The 17,671-nt window shown below is 36.0% G+C and overlaps 1 protein-coding gene across 2 annotated transcripts in view; it reads right to left on the bottom strand.

Moving 5' to 3' along the window:
• Nucleotides 1-735: 735 nt before the first annotated feature.
• PTAR1 (protein prenyltransferase alpha subunit repeat containing 1) overlaps nt 736-17,671 on the bottom strand; it is a 32,724-nt gene continuing 15,788 nt past the window's right edge. Inside the window, exons 5-7 of one of the 2 annotated variants that reach the window (XM_050986818.1) lie at nt 14,769-14,982; nt 10,726-11,042; nt 736-10,173 (exon numbers count right to left, since the gene is read on the bottom strand). In XM_050986818.1, the coding sequence (XP_050842775.1) occupies nt 9,828-10,173; nt 10,726-11,042; nt 14,769-14,982 (877 nt within the window). In that variant the 3' untranslated portion in view covers nt 736-9,827. Of the gene's footprint in view, nt 10,177-10,725; nt 11,043-14,768; nt 14,983-17,671 lie in introns of both variants that reach the window. The other variant, XM_050986817.1, reaches the window with a different exon arrangement.

Below are 17,671 nucleotides of genomic sequence, written 5' to 3'. Positions count from 1 at the left end.
ATTAATATTTAGTCATTAAATACATTATTTAAATGAACCTTGGAATTATTTGGATTACAGTGGGAACGAAAGCTCTTTATAGAGCTACTGATTGCCCTGAAATACAAGGACTAGAATCAAATTACTGCAGCATTCTCTCGAATCTATGAAAGAGATCTAAACATCTAAGTCCATTTTGCCCAAAAATTAACAACTTTTTTAAATGAAATCAAAGAAGTATATATGAAGTAAAATACTATTTGAAGAGCCTAACTGCAGATCAACACTATGAATCCAGTTATTAATGCATTTGTATGTGCATAATTAGAAAGATTACAAAAATAATAAGCATACCTCAAATATCTTCTCATCCAGCTCAGATCAGGGGTCAGATTAGGGATGGCTCTTTTTCAGGCAGTCTTACAAAATTTATACAGCAGAATTTACGTTCTAAAGGCAGTCAATTGGAATCAAAGTACCATGTAAAGTACCATATTCTATATTACATCTACCTTTAATATGAATCAAAGAAGGTATATTTTCTGAACACAAGAGGTCAAGTACCTGCTTTTAATATCTGTGAAATGCTTTTCCTTCAATTGTAACAGCATAGAAATTGTATGGAACCTAGAAAGACTGGCACAAGCTCTTCTGGTTGCTTCCAGACTTTAAAAAAAGGCAAGCACATCACAGAACATCATGCTGAAACTGTAATAAGCTAGAAAAACAAAAGCAGCAATCAGCTGTCCAAGTTCTGCAACTCTAAACAGTACAGCCAGCTGTCTAGTACCAGAAAGAAGTATTTTATAAAGAGCTAACTCTGTTCATCTCTCTCCTTTTATTGAACAAAGACCTAGGAAAGCTTCCGGAAAAGGCCTATGTGTCAGTGTTTAAAAGAACCACAAATAAGTCTGCTATCATCTCTTAATTCACAAGAGAAGATGAAGCTCCTGTCAAAGGAAGCATATCACCGAAGGGATTAGCAGTAGTTACAAGGAGCATCTGTTGCACTATGCATGAAAATGTTGTCACAAAACAAAGGGTTTTTAGGAGATGAAAAGTTTATTTATAAACTGCCAACATTTAACAAAAACAATATTACACTATTTCCCATTTTCTACAGAAATACAATAACTTACAGCGGTGCTTAGTCCATTTTGTCACTAATACATATAAAAACAAATCTGCTGATAAATAAGAGAAAAAAAAATCTGTTTACCAACCACCATCACTAAAATTGTACCTGTAAATTTTGGAAGACATCTGCATAGAATAGTTAGAACTGTAAGGGTGCTCTCTTTTATTTTGTAAGTAATTTTGTACTACTAGGATAAGCAAAAATTTAATTAACATGCAATACAAAATATTTGAGATAAACAAGGTAAAACTCAGTGTGCACAACTGGAAAACAGTGCTAAGATGCCCTTCTATGTTTCTAACTAGACATTAGGAAAATGCACATTTTATATGGTGGAATTTCAATTACCTTTCACTGCAAAATCAGATGTATAACCATGAAAATCTATACTTGGCCAGGCTCCACTGAAGGAGGGCTAAAGGCATGGTCGAAGTTATCTAGTACTAGATAACAACAAATAATTGCAGAACATCTCAAATCAACATTTATGCAGATGCATTTTACAAAGCAGATTAGCTGTTAGCTAATGATTAGCATTTGTGGAGATGGAAGGGTTACAAATGTGCAGTTTATTGTTGACCATAAATGCAGACAGCATGCCTGGAGAACAGCAACACTCAGGCCATCCACTGTTTATTAAGACATTCCTGTTCAATATTGCATCAGTTATCACACAGCACTTAAAACCTCTCCAAGTCATCCCTAAATACCTTGCACAAACCTCAAGTACTGGTATCAATTTGCTATTGATATGCAATACTTCCAGAACTGAAGCGTTGCCCTGGTTTGCACACAGGCATATTGTAAGAAAGTTTTTGCCACTATAAAAGATGACAAATCATGGAGACAGGGGAGAGAATGGGGAGTTTTGAGCTGGGGCAGGTGGAGGAAAGAGGGAGAAGCAGAGGAGAGAACAGAAGGGGAATAAAAGAGGGAAAAGGAAGTGTCCTTAGCAACTGATACCCTGTAGTACCCCTAGCTCTTCTCTAGCTGCTCTTTTAAACCTCTAACATTCCATAACCTTAATGGCTCCTTTTCCACAGCACTAATGACTACACACTACACAAACTGTTTTTTAATTGAAGCCATAAATACAACCATGTATGTCTTGTGAAAGCCAAACAAGTCCCTTACAATTCATCCCACTAAATGCGTGATGGCTATCAGGCAGAAGCTGATACTCTCTCCATAGCATGGGCTGATCTGAAGTCAATGAAGTTGGTGGGAATTTTGAAACTCATTTCAATAGAGGTAAAAATAAAGCATTCAGATCACAAACAAATAGCCAGATCCTGCAAATTACTTCTATAGAACAACCCTGGTGGGTTTATTACTTGCTCCTTTCTGAACTAATGAACACCCAAATTAAGTAAGCCAAGATTGCTCATATTGACTATGGGCTACCTTACATATTCTTTCTACCTGGCAGCTAGTAAGAGAAAATTAAAGGGGAAAAAAAAAAAAGGAAAACTAAGTATATGAAAGAAGCTTTTTTAAGCTTTGCATTTAGGATGATAAACAATACTTTCAGTTACACCTTGTGATTTCAGGGGCTCATTTTAGGACACTTGGAATGAATCACATTGTCTAAGAGGAAACAGGAAAGGTGCTAGCATTTTCCAGTAAAACAGCTTTCCCCTAAGGAAAGCTCTCAAATCCAATAATTCAAAATCAGAAGACACTCAAAATTAAGAGTAATTCTGAGAATATTTTACGTGATTGATTTACAAAAAAGAATGTGAGAAAAATACTAAAAACAAAGTACCAAAAAGACTACTTGTTGTTTTTAAATACCAATTTAAGTCACTAGTTATACTTTTCTCAAGTCTCCTGTAATGCTAAAGCACTCATGCAAAACATGCCTGTCCATTTCCTTTCTGGAGGACTTGCGAAAAGTATCCCCTGGGTATTGACTGAGCACCCTCAAATCTTCCCAACTTCCAAGACCTCACAAACTCTTTCACAGTCTCAAATACTCTCTACAAGCGCTTGGAATAAACACCACCACTAATGATTTGGTTGGTGTGTGCAGGCATTTGCCCAAGTATAATGATAATCAGGCAGATTAAGACAGAGAGGGGAAGCAATAGATCTCACTGCTTTCAGCAGATAACCTGGCACTGACCCTGCTAGACTCACACTCAGACCCAGGAAAGGTCATCCATGGAGGAGTCTGTCAGCAGATAGCCAAATCTGGATGATTTTTGCAGTGTTCACAGGACATAAATACAGTTCTGCCATCCATCCATTCACACAAACATGCACACTTATTGTGGGAAAATAAATATAGATAATTTATTCACAGATAAATTCTCTACTGATTACCCAAAAAAAAAAAAAAAAAAAAAAAAAAGACAATAATCCCCATTGGACAGGAATTCATCCTATGTCAAAGTAAGACCAGTGAAAACAAACTTAACGCTTTACATTCACTATCCTGTAGAACACTGGTCATTTAGCAGATTACTTTTCAGTGTCTTACTGTCCTGTCATAATTTTAGTCTTTCTGCTACAAAATTTATGATTTATCTAATTTATCTTGAAAATCTACATAAAATTTACAATGGTCACAACTGTGCATCTGAGAAATTTTCATAGAAAAAATATTGCAAAATATTATGCTCAAAACTAGTTGTATATCCCCCTAATAAGAAAGCTATGAGAATTAAATATTTTTGCACAAATCTTGATAAAATAAACATTTCCCTACATAGAATAGTACTTTGATGAACACAATGATGTTACAAAATTAGAGTTTATTGGCTCACTTGAACACTGTAGTGCTGTCACTACCTTGGATCTTACTGCTACTTCAAAACATTTAAGACATCTATTATTTTGATTATATGAAAGTAATAAGATTATATGAAGTTAAGTGTGTTCCCAAGTACACCTTCAATTTTAAATGTAGCTACTTCAAGAAAGAAAAACTGATACAAAAGGGAATGAACAGTAGGTACAGTAGGTACATTTTGCTTTCTAAAAACAAATTCTGGTACCTTGTATCATTTCTGTGATTTTTTTGTAATAGCATATTTATCTACTCATTACATACAGCCATTTAGCAAATCTTACCATATCAATGACGTACCAATTTCATAACTTCATTCACAATGAGCAGACAGGTGTACCTCATCCAAGAAAAGCTCTTTGTTTAACCATAATTATATTCCATTCAGAAAATGTCTCCTGAAGAAAATATGCACCCCACTGTGGGTTCTCCCCACCTCTGTCTATAAAATAGCATCTACAGCAGGTTCCAGACAGTGCAGCTAAAGATATTTAACAAAAGAAACTTCAGTTAAGAGTTCTGTTTTCCAGATTAATGCATGTAAGAGTTTGACAGCTATTCAAAAAGATTTAGCATTCAGAATCCTAAAAAAAAGGTTTTTAAATACTGAATCTAAGACCTATGGTGCCTCAACACAGATGCTGTAAAAAGCTTCCCCATCATTACAACATGCTAACTCCTTCACTGAATACTACTAGGAAACTCAGAGAATAAATCCAACAACTGTCATGAGCTCCCTGCAAGACTGCAACAGGAATTCAGTAGAATAACAGTACGAAGCAGATGAGATGGCGAGGTCTACTGTACATTACTGGGTACAGTGTTGGCATGTGGGTATATTATAAAATGACATGCTAGACAAAAAAAAAAGTAATTAAAAGCCAGTTACATGTTTAGCTTTTGTTCCTTTTTAATCAATAATTATAAACTGTAAAAATGCACCCTAATTCGCTATAACAGACTATGCCCTGAGAAGTAACATTACACACTAAGCTAAAGCCACTAGGAAGTGTCAGGTCTGCAGTTCAAAAGCGTAATATATGGAATTCCCTGGAAGCATATTTCCTCCCTTTTTCAGCAACAGAGATGCTTCTTCAGAGGAAAAGACAAATGAACATTTATGCTAATTCTAGTTTTTTCAAATTTAACTACAGTATTTTTTTCCATTCTCCTTCAAACTGTCCCTGGAAAACTCGATAGATTCATTGATAAAGCTCTTGCTTTTCATGTCTGAAAGAGGATATAGGCCTAGCATGAGGTTCTGAAATAACTGAGCCTGATAACTCCACTTATGGACATCAGTCAAAGTACTTTTTGGGAGGTAGTCAGAGTTCCTCAAACACGAAATTAGCCCACCTCACCAATGCTTTGCTACATTCTTCTTTGCTGGTTGGAAGAACAGAGAAGAGGCTGAAAAGAAACATACCTCTGAGTACACAAGGAAAATTATCATAGACAGGGACACTGAACTTCCTTTGAAACTAACTTGAACGTTAAGTGCATTTGAGAATTGGTGAGTTACACCCTATTCTTTGTATCTGACACTAATAAAATCGTAAGATCTAATTACTATTACGTATCTCTCATCACTCAATGAGTGCAAAGATGCATTTTGAAGTGACATCTATGTTTCAGTGTCAGTTCACTGCTTTTTCCAAAATTGCTCTATGAGATACTATTCAGCAGTCGTGGGTTTTTCTCCTCATATTGTAAGTGCAATGGTTCACCTCCTACTAGATATTAAAAAAACCCCAAAAAGCACTCTTCCCTTACAGAAGGCAAAACTAAACTAAGCAAACAACAACTGTCCAAAAATTTAATCATCAAATCTCTAAAGATTCACAACCTAAATTATTCTCTGGTACTCACATTTTGCTCAGTGTATTTTATGTTTTATGAGTCTGGTTATGCAGACAAACCTTTCCAAAACCCTTTCTTTCTGTTCATCAATATTATACAGTACTGTTTTAAAAATTCATTAACTATCTTCTTAAGAAATAAAATCACTCCCATCCATAAAGTCCAGCTACACATTCTAATTAAGCAGCACTAGAATAAAACTGGAAATGCCAGAAATTTTCATTATAAGATAAAAATCTAAGCTTTCTCACTATATTATCACTTTGCTTATTTGTCTTAAAGCAAATTACATACAAGGTAATTAATCAAATAGCATCAACTGACAAGTTACTTTATCCCCTATTTAAATAACACATGGATTTTGTTGTATAAAGAATATGTAAGCAGTCAATAAAACACAAATATGCAGACATTAAGAATATTAATCAGAGCAGCTATAACAATGTGTTCCAATGACTTCATACAAGTTTGTTATTGTAGCTGTATTTAATGCTGCGTGTTTCTCCAGTGACTGTAACACACAAGACAAACAAAATGCCAGTGACATAACAGTTACTGTATTTAGCAGCTGAGAATTTACCACTTTAAAACGTGGTTCCTTCTATTCCAAATTCTGTAGTTTCAAATAACATTTGTTCCTCGAAACCCTTTGTTTCTAGTACAAATTTCTACAAAGACTAATCCAGTGAACAAAAATAATCAATTCAAATGACAGATACTCCAGCAAAAGACAAAATTAGGAAAGACGCTGAACTTTACATTAAGATGTTTAAGATGTACAAAGTTTGATTTTATATTGGAAGAGACTTCAGAGTGTGAGAGCCTTGAATTCTGCAGCTTCTGCTGGACATTTTCTCTGCAGGAATGTTCACCGACTAAATTATTAGTCTCTGATCTCTGAAACACAAAACAGCTGAAATGCCTAATGTGAAGCAGCCGTGCTCAGTACATTAACTACCAATGGCCTAAAGCCACTTCCTATTTTCCAAGCAGTGCCCAAAGGGGACTCTGCAGTAACACCAAGTGGTTAGACAGGTATACTGCAAAGATCATAGTTCCACAACTTCACATCAGTTTTGAGCTTAATGCATTATGTTAGAAGTACCTCTTCAATAATTTAATGCATGAGGCCTCAAGACATTGATAGTTCAAAGCAATTTAGATATTATTTTCTAAAATTATTTCTAAAATAATTTTAGAAATTATTTTAATATAATTTATATTGTTACTGTTAAAAAATTAAAGCTCAAATGTAACAACTTACTGTTTGCATTTTCATCAAACAGAAAGATATGACTTGTTTCAATTTCACTATTTAGTTTTTAGGTCTGCAAACATTTCTAAATGTAACTATTCTGACTGGATTTAAAAAATAGAGTGGAGGGGAATATTTCCATGAGGTGCAGACTTTAGAAACCCACACTTAAGAGTTATACTACAGCCATAAGTGTTTTACAAAAGCAGTAAGAATATCAGCACCATCTCTAATCAGAGTCCTCAGAACATTTTTCCAAGTACTAAAATGCAATGTAACTCTATTCAGTTACATAGGACCAAATCTTGTCATCCTACAAGAACGTATCACTTGTGCTGACAGGAATGGGAACTATACACATGTATATGAGGGAACCTGCATAAATGTTTATGATGTCAAGTTCAAAAGCACAGAACTTCCACAGTACAGCTCTGAGAATGCTAACTAAGACTCCAGATTATAGTCTGGAAGAACTATATAATGAGCTTCAAGTCAGATTCTAATATTAGTATTTTCTTCTGAAAGCCTCAATCTTTCCAGTGCAAAAAGAGACAATCTCTTCTCTTCCACAGTTACAGAAATGTTTCTTATCATGCTCCCACTTCTGAGATTGCTCCTATCACTAATATTTTTCTCATAAACAGGAAAATTTTGCCAAAGTAAACAGAAGATGATAAACAGAACATTACTAAGTAATCTAAGACCAAGAACCTGATCTTTAATACACTGCCCCCTTGACTTCACACTTTCCAGATTTATACAAGTCATTAATGGGATACTGTTAGTCAAGCTGACCCAGGCTACTACACATACTTTAATGTATCATCCACCTTCACTAAACATCAGGTCTCCTGGGATGTGCAAAAGCTCTTGCTCAAGTTAAGAACTTAAGTTCAGACTCCTGTTTGTACTTGAACCTACCCATTTGTCAGTGATCACTCAGGCAACATCTTATGACAAAACTCTGCTCTCAAGCCAGTCCCACACCTCCTTCAGACAACAATTATGCTTTCTGCAACTAAAACCATCAACCAAACCACCACAGCATCCCATAGCACCTCAGAGCCAATGTATGCATTTAATACATGCATACCTAAGGAGAGCCAGGTGTGGATGCCCTCTGGAACAAAGATTTGACATGAAGATGCTCAAGCCTAGATCAGTCTTATTTATACACTGTAAACAGAACAGTGTACATTTAGAAATGTCATTTTTAGCTACTTTATGCCTGAAATGAATCATGAACATACACTCAAAGACTGGAGGTGGTCTGTTTTCATTTTGAAATGCAAGAGTAAATGCCATTCATCAAACTACTTAGAAGTGCAGGAACTTCACATTTTGAGTGCTTTTTTTGATTCAAAGTGACATCTTTTGAGCAAGCTACCTTTGTTTTTTCCTCCCTCATTGTTTCTCTCTATGCCCAACAGAAACAGCATCTTGAAACTTATGGTCAAGAGGCACATGGGGCAGAAGATAAATAAAGCAATTATGGTAATGAAAATCTAATACCCCCAGAGAATAGTCTGCTTTTAAAAGAGGCAATATTGCCATTGTCTGGACTTCTACAGTTGTAGAATGTTTTCCCTGGGTCTGTGTACCAGCACAATTCTACCAGTGTAAAATATCCCTTTTACAGACAAATTCTAAGGAAATGACAAAATACACCATTCATAACTTATTTCAAATTCCCTTAAAATTTAAAGTTATGTAAACAGAGATGTATGGCTGGAGTAGAGCTCTTCTTTAAGAGTAAAAATGGAAAACCAAACCAACAAAACCAAAACAACAAAGACTGAAGCTCTTCAAAAACACAGAAAGGAAGGGTTAGCTACCTCCTTGCTGTCACTGGTTTGTTTAACTGTATAGTCTCAATCATCATTTGGAAGAGCTACTTTTTACTCCATCCAATATTGAACTTGTAGGGAACGTGTGATTTGGCAGGGTGAGAACCTGTAGTGTAAAAAAGACATTCAGAAATGTGTATCAAATGTGATTAAATCTGGATTGTTGAAGTAAAATAAATAAATAAACACCAAGTAAGAAATGAAGGTTGTCTGTTTTGAGAAAACAATTCACAAATACAGCCAAATACAGCTCTGGCTGTGGGTGAACATGTGTTTGAACTATTTTCTGCCACATTTTTCTGTATCTGCTTATCAAGATTTCAACCTTATAGACCTTCCTATCAAGCTAACATGACAATTAATAAGCAAACAAAAAATGGAGTTAAAACAGTAAAAGGCATCACAGCTCCAAAACTGTTACAGAAGCCTTCAGAAAGAAACACTGTATTCTGGTGTTCTACCAAAGACTGCTACACAAAAATAATAGCACTCACCAAATATAGTCAGGATCCCATAAAGTATTAGCATGATGCCATACAGGAACAAACTAGAAACAGGTTTAGCTGATACTGACAGATTTTCCCATTTTTTCAGACACTCTGTTTTACAAGCATTTTAAACCTTTTTTTTTTTTAACCTCTTTTTTTTTTTTAAGTCAAATGATTCAGAGTCCACCTTAATGCAGAAGTTAAAAAAAAAAAAGAAAATGTCATGTAGAAAGCTGGTAAGAGTGATTTCTTTGAGAGATTAGGTAACAAACTGCATTTGCTTAATAAAAATGTATGCCAGTTCTTTAATAAAGTGACAGATGTGTACTCTGAAATTTAGCTTTACGACTGACCATCAAAAGAGAGAGAAACACAGAGTTAGCTAACACTTGCAACCAAGACATGCATTTGTGTCTGAAAAGAGAATATTGCACTAAGAGAAGAACCCTGAAAGCTTTCAACGTTTCCTTCACTGACCTAAAAAAGTAACTAACCATTTTCTATAAGCAGTAGCAAACCTGGCTTGGTCCACATCCCTACAAGTTGATAATACTTTATCAACAAACCGGTATTCCATTTCTGGACCAAGAGAGTCCTGCACAGGAGCACGCTTCAGGCGCTTTGTTTCTTGGGTATATCCTTGTTTGCTGCTGGATTCATTCAAACCATCAACATCCATAGCTTGTGCCATGTGACCTGCTGCAGGACTGTGGTGGGAATTATTCAGACTTTCATCACTGTTCTCCACAGATGATACCGCTGTACTCATGAGAGGAAGTTTGTTGCTTAAGTGCTGCTGAAGGTAGAATACACACCTTCTTCAAAGGAAAAGAAAAGAAGGGAAAAAAAAAGAAAGTCATGCACTGAAAATAACCTGCTGCTGAACTATTTAAAATCATTTGCCATCCAACCAGATTTCTGTCACAGACACAAAATCTGCTGTCTCTGTGCACACTGTACTAGAAAGAGCTCCATGTCACTTTGGCAAATCTCCTGTTACCTAGTCAGGAACCTGCACCCAGCTAGTAAAGCAAACATTTTCTGCACACAATCTTCTGTTGACATTTTGTTCATTTTTTGTTGTTTAAACATTTAAAGTATGAAGAGACTCATTACCAGCATCTTGCTTCTCTAGCACAAATTATAGGGACAAGTGGAGCTTACACCAAAGATATTTAAGCCAAATCAAATTTCCCACACAATAGCTCTGATTATGCTCTTGAACACTTTCCAAAGGTTTAATACACGGTAGCTTAAAAATCTTTTATTGAGTGGTACTTCCTAAAGCCAGAACAATTTGTTTGGAAATACCATGTGAAGAATCACCCACAAATCAGAAGGAAACTCTTTTGACCAAGTCCTCTTACCTATGACACCACAAGGTTTCATGCCCTGGGTAATTATCAATCAGTTCACTGCAGAGTTCCATCTCTTCGTCTAAACGGCCGGGGAGATCCACGCTTTGCTCCTCTGCACAGGCAGCTTCTGTCCCTGCACTCTCTTCCTCCTTCTGAAGGCTAGGGTTTTGCTCATTTACCACATGCTTTTGTACCAGTATGTTTTTGTCAGTCACCGTTCTGTGTATCAAGGAGTTGAGCAAGAACTGGCGGTAATGAAATCCACTATGGTCCGAGACATGCACGGATACCCAATATTTAGTGGATGAAAGTTCATCGAGGAGAACCTGAAACAAAATGCAGGCACAGTTATCAACCAGTATCATGGAGGAACTTAACACTACTGTTTCTCTTCTTTGGGGATTTCAGCCACTGTGGCAATGGTTTAAGAATACACAGAAAAAAGAACTATCACTAAACCTTTTCTAATACGTGCTGAAAAGCATCTTGGCATCCCTGCAGAAAACAAATTGATACTTCTTCCAAACTATGAAAAGGTTTTTCAGAAACCTACCCACAAGCTGAGTGGGAAAAAATCCCAAACCCCTCTGATACGAAATAAGCAGTGATTTAAGAATCTCAAATGGTTTGCACAAACAAAACTGCTATTAGCTTTAAGAATTTTACTTTTTACCCAGTAGATTGTGGGTGTCAGAAGGTAGGTGAGTTGCTTAAAAGGAAAAATCCCCAAACTTAATTCACACCTTGATTTTCCATAAGAGAATATCAACCATAACATTATGTTTAAAGTCCTAGAGCTGGTGAAATATAAAAGTACTTGTCCATAATCAGGTTGCTTGATTTTACTACTGAAGAATCCCTAGAAAGGCTTTCATAACAACTGCCAAATACTTAAATTGCCAACTGTAGCTCTGTTTTTAACACTTCTGGCTCCTATGAATTGTCCCTTAATTCTGAGTGCTTTTAAAATTCAAAATTCATTTCTGGAGAGAAATGCAAGTTTGGCTCCCAGGCAAAGCTTTTACTATGCTTTGCTTTCTCTGTTAGAGCCACTAGTTTGGTTTTTTCCACAGGCCTTAACTCTTCTGTCATACTGCTTCTCCTCCGGAGCTTGAACCATCCAAAGAGATTAAAACAACCCTTTTCATTTACTTCTAAGGACTTCTGGAAGTAATCTTAACAGTCTTATGGTATTCTCCTGCTTTTTAAACCTCTTCTCCTAAGCTACCTACATCAATTAACAGGACCAGCTAATGCAAAACAACTTTCACAGGTAGAAGTCCTTCTTTTAGATATTGCAGCACAAAAGCCACAGCCTCCCACAAAGAAAGTCATGGAAACACACAAGGCTAGCTATATAGCTTTTTTGGGGGGCATCTGTTCTAGAAGAAATTGGAGCAAACACCATGCAAACAGTGTCTTCTACCCTAAATAATCACCATGTTTTTCTAAATCTTGCCAAAAGATACCAGCATCATCTTCCTTTTAGAGATCAGCAAACTGAAGTGCAGTATTAACAGCTCACACACAGGATTCTTAAGGGGGTTAAAACTTCATGTCCAGGTCTGCACTTTTAACCATAAGATCAGCTTTTATTTTCTTCATAATTCAAACTTAAAAATTTTGAAGTCTATTAAGACCAACATAAGGCTCAGAAAAATCAGATCAGCCTTTATTCAGCTGTAATTGATACTATACACATTTATGCTCAACGAAGACCTTGGAAGATAAGTAATTTATCTGAAATATTTATAAACTACAAATTTACAGGGGAACATCTTAATTATGCATTTTAATTCCCTGTACAAAGGGAACAAAATTATTCTCAGCATTACTCCTTACCTGAACCAGAATATCTCTTTTAAAAAAGCAACACAGAAGATTGCCATGAAAACATCTTCAGATCTACAAAAAACAGCCTTCTATGTAGGAACCTGCAAGTACCAGTGGAAAATGCTTCTAACAACTGGAAGTAAAATTCATGGTTAAAATTCAGCTAATGCCTGAATTCCAAGAGGTTTTTAGAAAGCCAGCCTTCTCCATTTCCATCTCTATCAGTACAAGCCCTTTGCCACTGTTCTGTGAAGAAAGATGAAACTATATGAAAATTCCTCCCTCCCACTCTTGAAAACCTCTTTTCTACCTCTGGGGGTGAGCTGACTACCATGGGGCTGGCAGTCTCTCCCAGAACATGATATGTGTGCTCAGTGACCTTTGTCTAAACCTCTGGGTCTGCACTCCATCTTACCCCCTCCCTGACCCGCGCTTGCCTGTTTTAGAGTGCTTTTCCAACTGTAAACTACAGATCTGAACTTCCTCCCTGGTCTGGGACACTGGGGAAATGCAAAGGAACAGGGGAAACAAACTTTTAAGGATAATCAAATAAATATAGCACCCACATAAACTAGGACTTTTGAAGACCCTGTCATCTAAGAAAAAGCTAAGGCAATTACTGGGGCTGGCTACAAGAAAAACTACTTTGTCTTGTGAACATGCTGTCTTCTGGGCATCATACAAGAAAAGTACTGCCTCATGACAATTACCCCACTACTTGTTAACTTGCTTGTTTTATTGTAGGGTCTGATCAGTCAATCTCCATCCTTTAATTATGAAATTGAGTATTCCAATCTAAAGAAAACAAAAGAGTTTGTCAATCCTTGCTGAACTACACTCTACTTTTCTATCTGCATGATTTCACTGAAGCAACATGGTCTGTATGAATTTTAAGATTGCACCCCTACCACTCTCCTACCCCAGTTCCCTAATTATGCACCCACCTTTTAGTAGGTATCTGGAGACCCTGATCTAACCCCACTAACAAACTGTACAGTCATGTGGGAAAGCTGAAATCGGGCTTTCCATGGCAAGTATTCCAATACCAGCATTATTAGATTAGTTTCAAATAATCTATTCTCGACAAATCCTTGATTTATGTCAATGAACACTCTTTAAACACTATGTAAACTTGCTAATGCCATTCAAATTCTGCAGCTAGAACAAACTGAAATTTCTATATTGAAAGAAGATAATGTTTTTCACTGTCTAGTGTTAAGAAAGAAAAAACATCTATATCCTTTGAGTAAATTTTCCTAAAGCTTTCTTCTCTAGCATTTTAAATCTTCTTCCCAGAGCTTGAGCTGATATTCAATCTGCAGTAGCATAAGGTTTATCAAACCAAAGGGAAAAGAATAACCTAAATCCTATTACACAGCATACCTCTTGAAATCCTCCAAAGCAGGTCAACAGCTTTGTTAATGATAAACTTGTTTTGAGAAGTTATATGATAATTCAACATATAATTTATGTTTCTGGGCTTCTGCTTCCTTACACATTTCAAACTACAGGCAAAGTTTGTATTACAGCAGAAAGACAGCCCTAAATAATACAGGTACTCCTTAATTTCAAGCACCTTTGCAAGAACTAAACGGCTGTAGAGTCAGTGACTGTTTTATCTGTCAATTTTTCAGCATGATTCCAGTTTTGCATCTTGCTGAAATTTATCACAGTTTTCAGATATTCAAACACAGGAATTGCTAAAGGTGTTACATGAGACATCAAGCAAGTAAAAAACCTCTAAAGAATGGAAAAGCCAAGGTAAAGCTGGACAGGACTTGGCTAGAGGTGCAAAAAATAACAAGAAGGGACTGTGTAAGTACACAGGTCACAAAAAAAGACCAAGGAGAGTGTATGCTCCCTAATAAACAAGAATTGGTGGCAACTGTCATGGAAAAGGATGAAGTACCAAGTTCATTGTCTCAGTCTTCACTGATAGTCAGGCCTCCCTCCCACTTCCCTCTAGTCCTTGATCCTGTAGACTCTTGTGTGGGGAAGCCACCTCCCTCCCACTGTAAGGAAAGAGCAGGTTCAGAACCACTTGAGGAAGCTGAACATCTGCAAGTGTCTGGCATCTGAAGATCCACATTACAGAGTTCTGAGACAACTGTGATAACTTCACTTGGTACTCTTCATTCATGTTATAAATCTGCTTTGCAAACCATTATTTGGCTTTTTTGAGAAGAAAATTTAAGAATTTATTCACTATTGCATTATACCTTGACAGTGAGCTTTGCCAAGTGCTGTAAAACCCAGATGCGATGGGACCAGGCATTGTAGTTGCTTGGATATCTCCCAGCAGCTTCAGAGCAGACATTCATTTCCTCCTGCACTAGTCGGTGAATCCTCTCCACAGGTGCTGCTCCCAGGTTTCCTTTAGTTGCAAGACTGGGCAAGGAGTTTTCCTGAATTAGCTGTTGCAGCACCCATCGTCTGGTTAAACGATGTAAAGTGTTAGTAAGTGAGAGAGCAGTTTTAAGAGAAAAAGATGGTTTTTCATGTGCTGAAATCAAACCTTTCCAATACTTCTACTCTCTGAATATACTGTAGCTAGGCAATGAGTGAGTAGTAAACAACCATCTGAATGCTTGCCATGCTATAAACTATGACACGACCACCGCACTCCCACTCCCAACACAGCTGCATCAGTTTGCTCACTCTAAGTGATCATGGCTACTTACAGCATTATAAAATAAAACTGAAGGAAACAGAAAATTTGTGAAAGAATCCAAGCAGCGGGTGCATGAAATTTCTAACGCTCTCCTCTTCCAAAGTCTTGCACAGAACTAAAAATAAAGTAGCCAAAGCAAGACAGAAAGAAGTGATTTAATTAAAAATTAATTCTGCTTAGTGTCTTTCACATCTGACAGTACTGCAAATCAAATTGGTTTCTGTACACCACCAGCAGCTGCAAAGCCCAAAAGGCTTATGGTTTCAAGGGCTATAGGTATAAACAAAACAAATGTTTCTGCTGATGATTACACACATTTAGTTTCATGTGTCTAAGATAAGCATGGATTCCTAGACGTTCTGTTTTTCTTGTTTAACTTCGGACAAAATTTTAGTAGCATTTTTAGAGGCACCCTCAATGCTGCATCTGCAGCCCTGACACAAAAGGGTTCTACAAAACCAGATTATAGATGTGTAAATTTCCACAGAACAGCCCATGCCAATGGAATTGCTATGGTCCACTGTGGAAGGCTCTGGAGAGACTGACATCCTCTGGTGTGCAACATGGAGGTTACCCTGTTTTGTGCTGGCTCACATTGGTTCCAAAACCAATGAATTGCCACTTTCAAAGGTGTAAAAATCTCTTTTAACTCCAAGCTAAAAGAAATCAATAAGCAAAATAAAAGTAATAAATTAACTTTTTGAAAGAGAGAATTCTATTTTGCAAGCCATATGTAGAATTATATACCTACATATATATATATATATATATATATATATATATATATATATATGCATATAAAAATAGGTAAGTTAACCATGTATTAAAAAAAATTGTTAACTCATCTGCTTTTTCTCCCATTTGAAGACATTCACAATATGCTTGTTCACTGGTGGGTTTTATCTAAATTGTATCTTTTTCACTCAGTTATGAAAAAAGAACAAAGTATTGGAAGAAAACACTGAAGATAATTTATAAGAATGCAATTTTAAACTGAGTGTGTTTCTCAGCAGAAAGTTACAAGTAGTGTATGAACCCTTTCTTCCTATACACCATTTGTTCTAAATAAAGATGTACAACTAAGCAAACCATGCTCTGACTGTTCTATAAGAGTATTTTATGAAATGTGGTAATTTTGAAGAGTTAACTTTCAGTTTTTAAAAATATTGTTGATCTAAACATCACCTTTTGTATTTTTTTTTATTTCAGTCCACAGCTATGAGAAAAATGGAAAATTTAAAAATTGTCTGGGCAAAAAAAACCTCAATGAGCATGTCACTCTTAACAAAAGATATGTATTATTTCATTAACACCAACATCTGAGTAAAACCATAAAGACAAAATACTTCTACTCTGTAATTATTTCAGTTTCTTAAAACAAGGAGGCTTTATAAGCCAAGGAAATCCAAAAATTACACAAGCAGGAAAGAGTGAAAATATACAGACTTTATGGTCTCTGTGGCTACAGCATCAAAAACCCCATAAAATTAAATTAGAGCTACTTTCTAGACAGGGCAACCACAACCTCAGAAGATTTAAAATATATTTCTGGAACCTGTTGAATATCATGGTATTATTTGGTCTTTTTTTTTTTTTTTGTCTTTTTCTATTTCCTGCATTAATTTTACTCCCATTAACTTGGAGTCACTTTCACTTTTGCATGTTACTATTGCTCTTACAGTTCCTGGAATGACAACAAACAAATGAAGGACTGTTAAGTGACAACTGCACAATCAATAGATATACTGACTGTATATGCACAAGATATATCTGAACCCCTAAAATATAAAGCAGGAGGTCATCTGACAAAATGAATATCAGCTATTTGACATCCTCAGTGATGTATCTCCCATGAATAAGAAAAAAACAATTTGGTTATGTTTTACTGAATTTTATTCATAGTGCCATTATAGGTTTTTGCATCATCTGTCTGAGATTTAATACCATGGAGGAATAGGAAACCCAAAAGTAATCATTATGCTGATGCAGAGAAGTATTTTTGCGAATCTTATTTTCTAAAATGTATCAATCATGGTCAGCATATCCAAATCCAAGCCAAACATTTGTGCAATCATCCTAAAATACACCTTTTCTGACGTACGCAAGAAAGAGAAAGAAAAACAAATTATGACACTATCAAAATACTCCTAATTTACATTTGCATGGAAATTATAGTCAGAATTTTTTATTATTTCTAAAATGTAAATAAAGAACCTAACATTCTGACTTTTTGATAAAAACATATTGATCATCATAATGATATGGACGGCATCAGGTTCAGAAGTATTAATATGCAAAAATAATTCTATTTTTCTGGTGTTGGCTACCACGTAGAAAAGGTAAACTATGACAAACTGCAAGATTCTTTCCCATTCTAACTACAAACTTTTGTTTCAAAGCCATCAAGCAGCATAAGTCAGTAGCATGAAAAGAAGCTGAACATCAAAATTA

Source organism: Serinus canaria, chromosome Z (genome assembly GCF_022539315.1).
Source record: "Serinus canaria isolate serCan28SL12 chromosome Z, serCan2020, whole genome shotgun sequence".
NCBI lineage: Eukaryota > Metazoa > Chordata > Aves > Passeriformes > Fringillidae > Serinus > Serinus canaria.
The sequence above is the reverse complement of the archived record's forward strand: the minus strand, read 5'-3'. Positions and strand labels throughout refer to the sequence as shown.